At 42.4% G+C, this 12,597-nt stretch overlaps 1 protein-coding gene across 1 annotated transcript in view; it reads right to left on the bottom strand.

Annotated features, from left to right (window-relative positions):
- Positions 1–12,597, bottom strand: part of myo7ab (myosin VIIAb) — a gene marked incomplete at its 3' end in the record, with an annotated part of 54,991 nt that overhangs the window by 30,570 nt on the left and 11,824 nt on the right. The window contains exons 8-16 of the mRNA XM_080748543.1: positions 12,398–12,517; positions 11,685–11,827; positions 10,733–10,943; positions 6,793–6,928; positions 5,735–5,841; positions 4,915–4,956; positions 2,530–2,667; positions 1,928–2,086; positions 1,393–1,485 (exon numbers count right to left, since the gene is read on the bottom strand). Of these exons, the coding sequence (XP_080604669.1) occupies positions 1,393–1,485; positions 1,928–2,086; positions 2,530–2,667; positions 4,915–4,956; positions 5,735–5,841; positions 6,793–6,928; positions 10,733–10,943; positions 11,685–11,827; positions 12,398–12,517 (1,149 nt within the window). The remainder of the gene's footprint in view (positions 1–1,392; positions 1,486–1,927; positions 2,087–2,529; positions 2,668–4,914; positions 4,957–5,734; positions 5,842–6,792; positions 6,929–10,732; positions 10,944–11,684; positions 11,828–12,397; positions 12,518–12,597) is intronic.

Below are 12,597 nucleotides of genomic sequence, written 5' to 3'. Positions count from 1 at the left end.
TCTAAATGGCACATAATGCAGGAGGCAGCTGGATGTTGTGTTGTTGAAAACGAGTGCTTCCAAACTCTGACACTTGGAAAAATAAAAACCTGCACAGAATGTCTTGACAGAAAGTAGCTCATAACATGCCTATGGTGGATTTTTATTAAACAAAAACTTTGCAGATAGAAAGAGGATAATTCAAGCTTTCAGTACAGCCGCAATGTTGGTGAGTTAACTTTGTTTAATACAATCAGATAGGACTTTTCTGTTTGGATGTATGGGCTGTCAATGGCAGAAATTAGTGTTTTGCCACTCAGTAGGTGTTCCCACATAAGTTCCAGCAACAATGATGTCACGCGCATACCCTCTATTGCAGCTTCCGTCCCATAGGTTTGTGTTGTAAACAGAGGAAGGAGCAGCACTGTCATTTCATGTGTCACACGTTTTTTTATTTATTTGATAGCTGTTTGATTCTTGTGCCCGTCTGGCATATGATCCGCACACATATCGTCTGCTATGTGCGCGAACGTGTCCACATGTTACCATAGCGCACAGCTGGCCGTTTCCAATGTTTTCTTATGTAAATACTGGCGTAAACAGCAGGATACTGCCTGGCAACGGATTTGTCTATTCCAATGGATTTTTTTATTTATTCGAAAGCTGTTATCTTGTCTGCCGGTCTACTACATGAGTCGCGCACAGATCATGCACTATGCGTGCACGTGCCCACCATAAAAGGTAAGGACAATTTGGCAGGAAAACAGTTCAGCCTATGTTTAAAATAGCAGCATATGAGTTAAAAAAAGGGTCATGTTTCCAGACCTCAACTACACCCCCAAAAAAATCACATTCAACATTCAGTGGTAATCTGTAGTATTTTGAATAATTAGGCTCAGAAAAGTGAGTTCATTTTCCTCTGGACGTACGCATCATCATCCAGGGGAGGGTGTGGTTGTAGGGGAGGGTGTATCACCTTTGATGTTACTTTACACTGTGTTTGTGTCGTTCCAATGCACCATTTACCATTTACCTGTTCAGTTGTTGCGTTCACCCTCACCTACAACCACACCCTCCCCTGGATGATGATGCGTACGTCCAGAGGCAAATGAACCCTAATTATTCAAAAAACTACAGATTACAGAAAAACCACTGAATGTTGAATGTTCCATTTTTTTTAGGTGTAATTGAGGTCAGGAAACATGAAAACAGCAACACATTTTTATCTAATTTTTTTGATGTCATGACCCCTTTAAATAGCCTATCCTGTCGAATGATGGTATTGTTCACCGAAAATACCAGATCTACCAAAAAAATAAACACATTATATTGCAATTACACAAACCTTAGTTTAGGAATGGCATTTTATCCGCATATCCAACAGATGTTGATATTACAAACAAGAAAACCAACCTTGAGGAAAATCTTGGTCTTGCCAATCTGCCAGTCATCATGTTTCTCCAGCCTGGCCAAGACGATCTGCTGACAAGTTCCTCTTAAGTCCTCCTGGCAGTAGAAAAATAATCCAACACAACAAGTAACAAGAAATCTGCAAACACTCAAATACAATATGTGTTCCTAGAACTTCTAGAACAGTGGTTCTCAAAGTGGATTCCAGGGACACTGTGGGTTCCTTTAGGGCAAAGAAAACATGATCCTATCACACAAAGATTTGGCGACCCCCCTGTAGTAGCTCTGAGGACCCCCTAGGGGTCCCGGACCCCCTGTTGAAGAGCCCTGCTTTAAGGGGATCTAAATTGACCCATACAAGTCAGTCTGTAACTCTGACAGTGTACAAATGGAACAAAATGAACCCTAACGTGTTCATTTTGCTCCATTTGTACACTGTCAGAGTTAAGGGGAGACCTTGGAATTTGAAAGTTTGAGAACCACTGTTCTAGATATGTGCTTTGGAATGGCATGCATTCATGCATCAGGTGCTGCCCACCTGTATGTGGGCGGGTGCCACCCCAGGCACCAGGACGCGGTAGCGGTCCACAAACTCAGCGAACGTGTAGCGGATGGGATATCCTGCACGCCGGATCCTGATGGTCTCCATCATGCCAGAGTAGCGTAGCTGACGCACACACAGTTCCCTGTCAAACAGCTACAGAGAGAGAGAGAGAGAGAGAGAGAGAGAGAGAGAGAGAGAGAGAGAGAGAGAGAGAGAGCGCACGCACGCACGCACGCACGCACGCACGCACGCACGCACGCACGCACGCACGCACGCACGCACGCACGCACGCACGCACACACACACACACACACACACACACACACACACACACAGAGCTGTAAATGAGTGGGCAGGGAGGCTGTCTGGGAATTGGAAGGTCATGGGTTTGACCCTCGCTACTACAGTACACACTCCCTAGTCCTCAGTGTTATTTAGCTCTGACGATTCCATTTGTTTACACTTCTGTGTTGGCTTACTTTCATTCTGTTTCTAATTCGAAGTGGTAGAGGATATTGCATACTCTTGTGCACTATAACGGTGTTTGGCTAATGTAAGCTACAGTGCTGCTCTACACACGTACACAAAGCACTCACCATTGGTTTCTTGAACTCGTTTGGTTTTATGCAGCGAACGAAGAATGGCTGACACACACTGAGCGTTCTCATCAACATCTCCAGGGAGCGTTTGAACTGGCTGCTCAGTGTAGGGGAGCGCTTTCTAGTCTCAACACCCTGAAACAAGCACACGCACACATGCACGGCACGCACACGTCCAGTCAAAACAAACACACATAGTCAAACAGAATCATAGGGGACTTCAGGTATAAGGAGCAGGTTTAATTTCAACAAGGTTCAATATGTTTTCTTGTCTCATGCATGTCGTACAATATCACTGGTGGAAATTCTTGGAACTATAGCTGAACACAACAATTAGTTTAACCCATTAAAACCAGAAAAGCATCTGTGCATACATTTTTCAGAAAGCTCTTCTCAAAAACAGCTTGTCACTTCGTGCCGTGCTGCGAGCTTGAACACTTTTGAAAAATATTCAAAGTGTTTGAAATTGTTTTTATACAAATACGGAACATTGTGGGGGTCCTTGGCACGAAAGAGTTTGAGAACCACTGATTTTGAAGGCATTTGTAGAATCAGCCTCAGGTCTCAATGTTGGACCAAAGGAAGACAGCCCTGAAAACTTGAAAGAAGGTCTGCTCATTGTAGCTCCACTAAATGCAAATGTAGTGACACAGTAGGCCTATTAGTATTAGTAGTCCTTGATGTGCCAATACATTTCACTACATTATGTAAGGTTAAAGTCAGGCCTTTACCCATTTTAACATTGGAACTGTACTGGAACACTTAAAGTTATACCATGTAACTTTTTTTATAGAACAAATCTTAAAATGGTCCTAGCTGTTAAATCGCTAAAGTTTTAGAACCCCCACTCCGTTATTTTCAGCTTCTTCTCTTTATATGTTTTCTATGATCCCTGCCCGGGACCGGTTTTCGCGGAAAAATTGCGTCATCACACTACCGGCCAATCACAGCGAGGGTTATACACTGCCGGCCAATCACAGCGCAGAACATACACTGCCGGGCTCTCTGGTGGGTTTAGGAAACACGCCTTCAGGAAGTACACTGCAGTGTTTACACTGGAGGAGTCTAGCATGTAACTCCCCAACCGCTGCTCGTAGAAGGACACGGGAGACCTCATTGAAAGCGTCTCGGCGAGGCGAGGCGGACAAGGTGGTCTGACGGCCCGGTCCACGAGCGAAAAACGGACGAAAAAAGCAAACGCGACCGCGGTTTGCTATACTGCTACAGACCACCAGTTGAGCAACTTAGGCTACACAGTATAGCTTTAACACTGCAATATGGTGCTTATATCCCTATGTACTGTAGGGTTGTGTAGTCCTATAGCTAAACAACATCTTTCTGATTTTCCAGACGTTAAGATACAGATCAGCAGATACATTAATTACACAATTATTACTATTATTAATACACAACAGCAACACAACTTAAGTCAACACAAAAGATTAAAAAAAACACAACAGTAGTAAAAAGGTAAAACATTAAAAAGCAGTTCATTGTTTACCCAGAATGCGAGTTAGCCTATCCTGTTGAAAACAAATTGTTTTCCCTCAGTACTTCAAAAGACAAAACAAAAAGAACTCAAAATGTTCACACTAAGTAATTGCTGTCCTGTTCTGCTAGTACAAAATGAACGCCCAATATATTGCTTCAGGAAAACAACAGTATAGTGCAGAGGAACAACGTTGCAAGACTGAGTAAGGGGATGCTTCAGCTTTTTAAGATGAAGCAAACGTATTTAACACTGACACACGCACACTCAGGGATGGATGGTGGCAGCTAGATGACACATTTCTAGGGGTGTAACGATACATTTTAATAGCGATTCGATACATATCACGATACATGGTTGACGATACGATACATGGACGATATTGGTTAATTCATGGTGATACGATACGATTCAATTCAATGATTTAAAATCGATATAGTAACTATTTAGCAAAGAAATTAAATCTGTGTTAAAGGTGTGGATAGTGCAGGTTTTTGAGGGAAACATGTATTATTATGGATATAAATAAGTAAACACAGTGATTATCTGCCAAATACATGGGCATTGTATATTGACAAACCTGCACCTTGACATGAACCCAGACATTACACACATTTATCCATAGACCAGTGTAGCTATATGGAAAGGAAAAGTAATTAAACCCCTCCTTTTTATTTTTTCTTCTTAAAAATGCTAAATACAATGCACAAGTAGGTAGTATCGATACAATCGATTCTTTTCACTGCCGATTCGATACGATACAAAATAAAACGATACGATTCGATTTTAGCTGTTTTCATTTCGATATACTTCGATTTTTTGAGTTAAAAACGATATTTCGATACAGTTACTATATCGTTACACCCCTACACATTTCCATAAGATTTGTTTACCTTGGAAGGAGAGGTGCTGGGCTGCTGATAGCCACACAGAAACTGAAGGCATGTAAGAAGAAGAGAGGAGATTGAGAGTGGGGGAGCGCTGTTAGTGAACCTGAACCCATGTTCAGAGATTAGATTCTCTGCCAGAGAAGCTAAACCATGCCCTATGGGCCGCCGGGGTAGCAATCTGTTTATTCCCAGGGGTACTTACTTAACCACCTTTGTCTAAACAATATTTGAGCAGTTTCACTGCTGAAACAGTAGTGGCCTTCGCCTCTCTGGGGAAGATTACATCCAGGGACGTGCTGGGCCCCTGATTCGGCCCGGGAAAAAGAGTTGAAAAGGCCCTCATTGCGCGCTATAGAGAGAGATCTCTCTCTATAGCGCTGCTGCTACTCAAAAATTTGACATTTCAGATCATGACAAGTGACAAGCCATGCAGTGGGCCAATTACATGAGTTATATTTCGTCGTTGTCGGGTGGAAACCTTATGTCCAAAACCGTTTGTTTTGTATTTATCATTTTAAAAATGATTTAAACTAGTGAAAACAGCCGATCTACAAGCACACAACGCCTCGCACTGCAAGGCGTTGTGTGCTTGTAGATCTGCTGTTTTCACTACTTTTGTGCAAACAGTTACATTTTGACTTTTGTGCAAACAGTTACATTTTTTCCTAAATGGCCGGCCTGGACCGGCCGGAAATGAACCAGCTGTTCGGGAGTTGTCCCGCTTTTCCCAATGGCCAGCACGTCCCTGAGCCTTGGCCTCTCTGGGGAAGATTACATCTCATAGTGAACTGTGAAAATGTGAAGTTCCCAGTAGGCTTCTCACCATAGCAACATCGGCCTGGAAGATCTGCTTGATGAACTTGTTCTTGGAGGAATGCACCAGCTGGATGATGTCGGTGTGGAGACTGTCTCTGTTCTTCTCCAGGAAGCCTGGACACACAGGGGAAACATACAGTAAGAAGACATACAGTCCAGGATTGGCTGATTAACCATTATACAAATGATTTGCCGTCGCTGCTGTCCTGACCTTGGGAGTGACTGGTTGTGGTTTCTATTTCATGTTTTCTTCTATAATCTATATTTCTTGCGTAATCGTTTTACGTTATCCAAACATTATCCATACCAGCCATTCCTGAAAGACTACATACGGTATGTTCATTCATAAAATCAAATAGTTCATTTAAATGTATTCTTTCATATTGTATTGCAAATTTAGATTTATTGATCGACTACATTATGTTCAATCTTTCAGGAAACCAGTGCAGATATCTAAGGCCAATATCTAAGCTCATTATTCTATTTTATTTTATTACTTTATTATTTTGTTTTTATTACTAATCTTTATCTTTATTCTCATTTATCTTGTGGTTCTTGACTCCTACTATACCAGTACCCCTCCTGTGTTTAATCCTCACTGCTGTTACTGTTTTGACACCTGAATTTCCATCCGGGGAAATGTCTTGTTTTATGTACAACAACAACAACAACAACAACAACAACATACAGTACTAAAAGGTAATGGTAATTAGGGCTGTCACGATTATGACATTTTACATTACGATTAATTGTCACTCAAATAATTGCGATTAACGATTTAATTGTGTTTTTGTCGTTGACAATTACATTTCTGTTTGGCTTTTAGGCTTTGAAGTTGCACATGGTAGATATGACACATAACCTAAATATACAAAGACATTACTGACATATTTGACAACTTCATACTTAAACAAGAACATTGATAGTGGAAATAGCCGATCTACAAGCTCACAACGCGTTTGGAAACGATTATGACGATTGTGAAAAATAATCACGATTATGTCAAATAATCACGATTAGACGATTATGTAATAATTGTGACAGCCCTAATGGTAATAATGGTACCTCTGGCCTCATAATGCACCACCCCAGCAAAGTGCTGGATGCCAAACTGGGTCTCATAGTTATGCTTTGGGGGGATGTAGTTGGTGTTGAGCTTGTGCTGAGAGTTGAGCTTGTATAACATGGTGGCATCCGTTCCCTGGAAACAACAAACAATGAATGGACAAACACAGTGATCATAAATTAACTCATACCCTGCCAAAAAAGATGTTTCTATAATAAAAACGTCTTTAAAACGTCTTTTTCACTATGGATCTCCCTGCCAGACGTCTTCTGAACGTCTTGAAAAAAAAAAATTGAAAAATTTTTTTTTGGAGGAATGTTTAACCCCCATACCAACCCCATCTTTCAAACATGGCAGCCATGTTTGTTTACATTTGAAGAAAACATAAGGGCTCCTTTCTCCTGAATGCCTGAACGGATTTCCAAGCGGATTTTTTTGTTTGAAAGCTGTGAAAAGCATGCACATGCATAGTGCATGATCTGTGGACGAATGTGTGCACCAGCGTGCACACTATTTTTTTAACCCTTTGTTGGCGAACCGGCAATATAAGAGGTCATCCCACTTTAAATATGGCACCGACTGAGTTAATCTACTGAATACTTCATTCTATAAACACACGCTAATATTAATCTACTGAATACTTCATTCTATAAACATGCACTAATTATTAATCTACTGAATACTACTAATAATAAATGGAAATGTTTTTTTGTTTTGTTTTTTTTTGCTAGACATGCTGGAGTTTTGAGGTTTTGAGTGGATCTCCTGCTGAACGGCAGGGACGTGCAGAGAATGTTGGAGAGGCAGGGTCTGACATTTCTAAAAGGGCTTGTTGGTGAAAATATCGAAAATAGCAGACCTCCAAGCTCACAACGCTTGGAGGTCGGCTATTTTCGGTACTTAAAACCACATTAACACATCGGGTGCCCCTGGATTGAGCCCCATTTATCCCCTCTCGCTGCCCAGGCCCACCACCATTGTATTGAATCCGGCCCTGCTGCGTCAATGCATGCGTCATGACGTCACTTGGTCACATGAGCGCAGACAGGATGTTGTTGTGTAACTTTCTGTATGGACCAGTGTTGATCATAACTGTTCATTGCCGATCAAAATTTAGACATTTTGACGAACCCCGCCACAGTTTTAGCCATAAAACAAACATCAGATATAAAGGAAGTTAGAGATGGGGAAATGCATTGGAGTATATGGAGAAAAACGGCCGCGCGGTGCTCTCAGCGTCGACTCGAAGCGACTAGCGGCTAATGGGCTACATCCATGCGTAGCCCCAACCTAACGGTGAGATTTAAAGTTAATACTGCCACGCACGTTCTCCGCCACGGCGCGGAGTGCAGTGCCCGGCCTCGACCCGACCCGACGCACGTTTTTTCTGAAACGGCGCAAAACGTTCGGAATCTCCTTATGCAGAGCTGATTGTTGACATCAGGCTGTTCGGGAGGAAATCGGCGCAAGCGCTGACTCATTGTGACATCACTTCATAAAAGGCTCTGACATCACGTACACCACATGACCCCACACTCCTATGACAGAGATCTACATATATGGGCATATGGGCATTCTGACATCACTTCTGCTGACTCAAAGACAAACAGGCAAACAGATGGTCGCTGACTCATTGTGACATAAAATGGACGCAATCTCCGTATATGGGCATAAAGGAGACACAGATATATGGGCATAAATGGACGTATCGGCACAAGCGCTGACTCATACAGAGATCTCCATATATGGGCATATGGGCAGATCTCCATATGGGCTACATATATGGGCATATGGGCATTCTGACATCACTTCTGCTGACTCAAAGACAAACAGGCAAACATATGGTCTACATATGGTCTACACATGACCCCACACTCCTATGACAGAGATCTACATATATGGGCATATGGGCATTCTGACATCACTTCTGCTGACTCAAAGACAAACAGGCAAACAGATGGTCGCTGACTCATTGTGACATAAAATGGACGCAATCTCCGTATATGGGCATAAAGGGGACACAGATATATGGGCATAAATGGACGTATCGGCACAAGCGCTGACTCATACAGAGATCTCCATATATGGGCATATGGGCACATGAGTCAACAAAAAATGCCATGGTTATGTATTGAATGTCATCAGTATGACGTGTTCTGATGTTCATATATGGGCATAAATGGACACAGGCAAACATATGGTCAAAACGGCTCTTATGACAACGGATATAATGGGGTTTGCATTAAAGGGTAGGGCATTCACAGAGATCTCCATATATGGGCATAAAATGGATGCCTGTATGTGGAGCTGATGTCTGACATCAGAGTTTTCTGGAACCGGTACTGTGTCTGCAGAGATCTCCATATATGGGCATAAGTGGACAAAGGCAAACAGATGGTCAAAACGGGTCCTATGACAACAGTTGTAATGGGGTTTGCATTAAAGGGTGGGGCATTCATTCCCTATTTCAGATTCGGCGCGCGCGTTCCCCGCCGCAGCAGATATCTCCATAATGGGCATAAAGGGACACAGACAAACAGATACAGAGATCTCCATATATGGGCATAAAATGGATGCAGACAGACAGGAAAACAGATGGTCAATACGGGTCCTAGAGAGATCTCCATATATGGGCATAAAATGGACGCAGACAGACAGATAACTCCATATATGGGCATAAATGGACACAGGCAAACAGATGGTCAAAACGGGTCCTACAGAGATCTCCATATATGGGCATAAATGGACACACGCAAACAGATGGTCAAAATGGATCCTATGACAACAGGTATAATGGGGTTTGCATTAAAGGGTGAGGCATTCATTCCCTATTTACATTGTTCTCGAGTTGGCCAGGGCGCCGACTAGACGCTTGGCCGCCCGAAGGGCGGCCAAGCTCTAGTACTGTAAATACAGTAAACACGTCAAAACGTCGTGGGCCTCCAGCGACATCAAAGAGATTGGCGTGTAGACACCTCGTGGGCATCCCATGAGTTAAACTAAGTATAATCAAGTGAATAGATAGATATATAGATAGATAGATACCTTTATACTGGACATGTGGCATAACGGCATGGATTTCTACACAGAGAGGGCAATTCTTTCAACATAAGATGCTGCATTCAAGTTCATGGGAGTTTGGACAAGGCAATTCTCTTAAATGCTGCCTTCAGGTTATGGCAAGGATTAAGGAAAGAGGGCATTTGCATTTCTTTCACCATAGTAAAAACAGCATTCATGGTCTAGAGAGGGCACTTTATAACAGACAGATATAAGGGCAGGCCGGGGCTCAAGCCCCCTTTGATGTCTATGTGTGCACATGCCCAGGGACGTGCTGGGCCCCTGATTCAGCCCGGGAAAAAGAGTTGGAGAGGCCCTCATTGCGCACTATAGAGAGAGATCTCTCTCTATACTGTAGCGCTGCTGCTACTCAAAGATTTGCCATTTCAGATCATGACAAGTGACAAGCCAGTGGGCCAATTATTGTACATGAGTTATATTTCGTCGTTGTCGGGTGGAAACCATGTATGTCCAAAACCGTTTGTTTTGTATTTATCATTTAAAAAATGATTTAAACTAGTGAAAACAGCCGATCTACAAGCACACAACGCCTCACACCGCGAGGCGTTGTGTGCTTGAAGATCTGCTGTTTTCACTACTTTTGTGCAACGGCCTTGTATGATGAAGCAGGGCTTTGCTTTGCGAAAGAATTTACAAATTTGAAACTTGGAGATACAAGGTTTCTGCCCAACAGTGACGATTTACTTTGTTGGCCGCCCAGCCACCAAAATGGAACGAAGGCCGACATTTTATTTTTAATGTTTTCCTAATGGCCGGCCTGGACCGGCCGGGAATGAACTGGCCGTTCGTGAGTTGTCCCGCTTTTCCCAATGGCCAGCGCGTCCCTGCACATGCCTGCTGAACAGTACAGAACAGTACCTTAGGGAACTTGCTCTCCTCATCAATGAGGGATATGATGTTCATGGGTTTGTTGGCGATCATGTCCAGAGCCTCTTGGTTGTCTGTGAACTCAATGTGCTGCCAGTTGATGTCCTCCAGGTTGTACTCCTCCTGCTCCAGCTTGAAGACGTGACGCACAAAGAACTGCTGCAGGTTCTCATTGGCAAAGTTGATGCACAGCTGCTCAAAGCTTTGCGGAGAGACAGACGGAACAATGGCATGAATACCTTCCTCCAATGTGGCCAAAGAGGGGTATTTTGGAGATCTGGAGATGTGTCACTTAAGAAGCTAATTCCTACATTTGAAGTAATCAATATGCACTTTTGCATTTTCTAACACAGCTCACGATCCATGTCTGCCTTTCCACATCTATTCAAAATTCACATAGAACTGTTATCATGGCTACAACTTAAAGAGGTATTTCACACAAAAAAACTTTTGGTCATTTTATCGTCTAATCAGGCTTTTGGGAACACCCTGAACAGATTGTAATTTGCTTGATTCAATATTTAGATATTTGATGTAAATGTTATCAGGCCCTCCCCATCTAGGGCCCCTCCCCATACACACCCATGGTAACTTCAAACTCCATTTTAACCATGATAGAGCCATTAAAAACACCCATTATTTTTTTCTAGTGACTCATACTACCCTGCTAATACGTGAGCTGGCCGTGCTTTTTCGATACGTGTTTTCATTTATTTTTTATATTTTGGGGAAAAAAAGTATAAAAAAATTAAAAAGAAAAGAAAAACGTTATCTAAAAAACACGGGCAGCTCACTTATTAGGATGGTATTATGATGAGTCACCAGAAAAAGAATTGGTGTTTTTAATGAATCTATCATGGTTAAAATGTGGTTTGAAGTTACAATTGGTGTGTATGGGGAGGGGCCCTGGACGCCAACCCAAAGCAACAGTCAGTATACTGACCTGTTGACAGTGAAGTTCTCAAAGCCAAAGATATCCAGCAGGCCAATAGACTGCCGTATCATGCTGCTCTCACAGGACGGCGGCCTGTATATGGCCGCGTTGATCTTCTCCACGATCCAAACAAACAGCCTGCCGTAGATCCCCTGCATGGGAGATTAGAGTGAAAGTGGATAAAGAATCCCAGACAAATCCTGTCTCTGACCCGCCCAGAGAGGTCAGATGTCCTGTTGTGGTATACAGTAAGTGCCAAAGGTCTCAAGTAAAAGTATCCATACTGCAATGTAGAAATACTCTGTTACAAGTAAAAGTCCAGAATTCCAAATTTCCTTGAGTAAAAGTACAAAATGTATCGGTATCAAAATGTACTTAAAGTACCAAAAGTAAAAGTACTCATTATGCAGAATGAGTTTCGAATGTATAAACATCTTTTGAAAATAGCAGATCTACAAGCTCACAACTGAGCTTGTAGATCAGCCATTCTCAAATGGCCGTAATATATATATAGAGCTGAAGTGGTTCATTTTGTGATAATAATCAAAATCTACAACGTAGCTAGTAACTAAAGTTTTCAAATACATGTAGTGGAGTAAAAGTACAATGTTTGGATCTGAGACGTAGTGGAGTAAAAGGAAACGTTTTGTAAGTAAGGTACAAATACCTCAAAATTGTACTTAAGTAAATGTACTTAGTTACTTAACACCAAGGTCTTTCACCTTGACAAAGGCGTCCCTGACGTCAAGGCCCTGTCTGACACTCAGAGGTGTGACGACGCTCTCTCCTCGCGTGATCAGGGTGCGCTTGGTCAGACACACCATTATGTCCTTAGGCTCCACCTACAGTGCAGCATCAACCAAACAACAGGAAATTAGGAGAACCCGACAAAATGAAATGCACAAAGTAAACACAGTAATGC

The sequence above is a fragment of the Nannobrachium achirus genome (assembly GCF_963921795.1).
Source record: "Nannobrachium achirus genome assembly, chromosome: 19".
Taxonomy (NCBI): Eukaryota; Metazoa; Chordata; class Actinopteri; order Myctophiformes; family Myctophidae; genus Nannobrachium; species Nannobrachium achirus.
The sequence above is the reverse complement of the archived record's forward strand: the minus strand, read 5'-3'. Positions and strand labels throughout refer to the sequence as shown.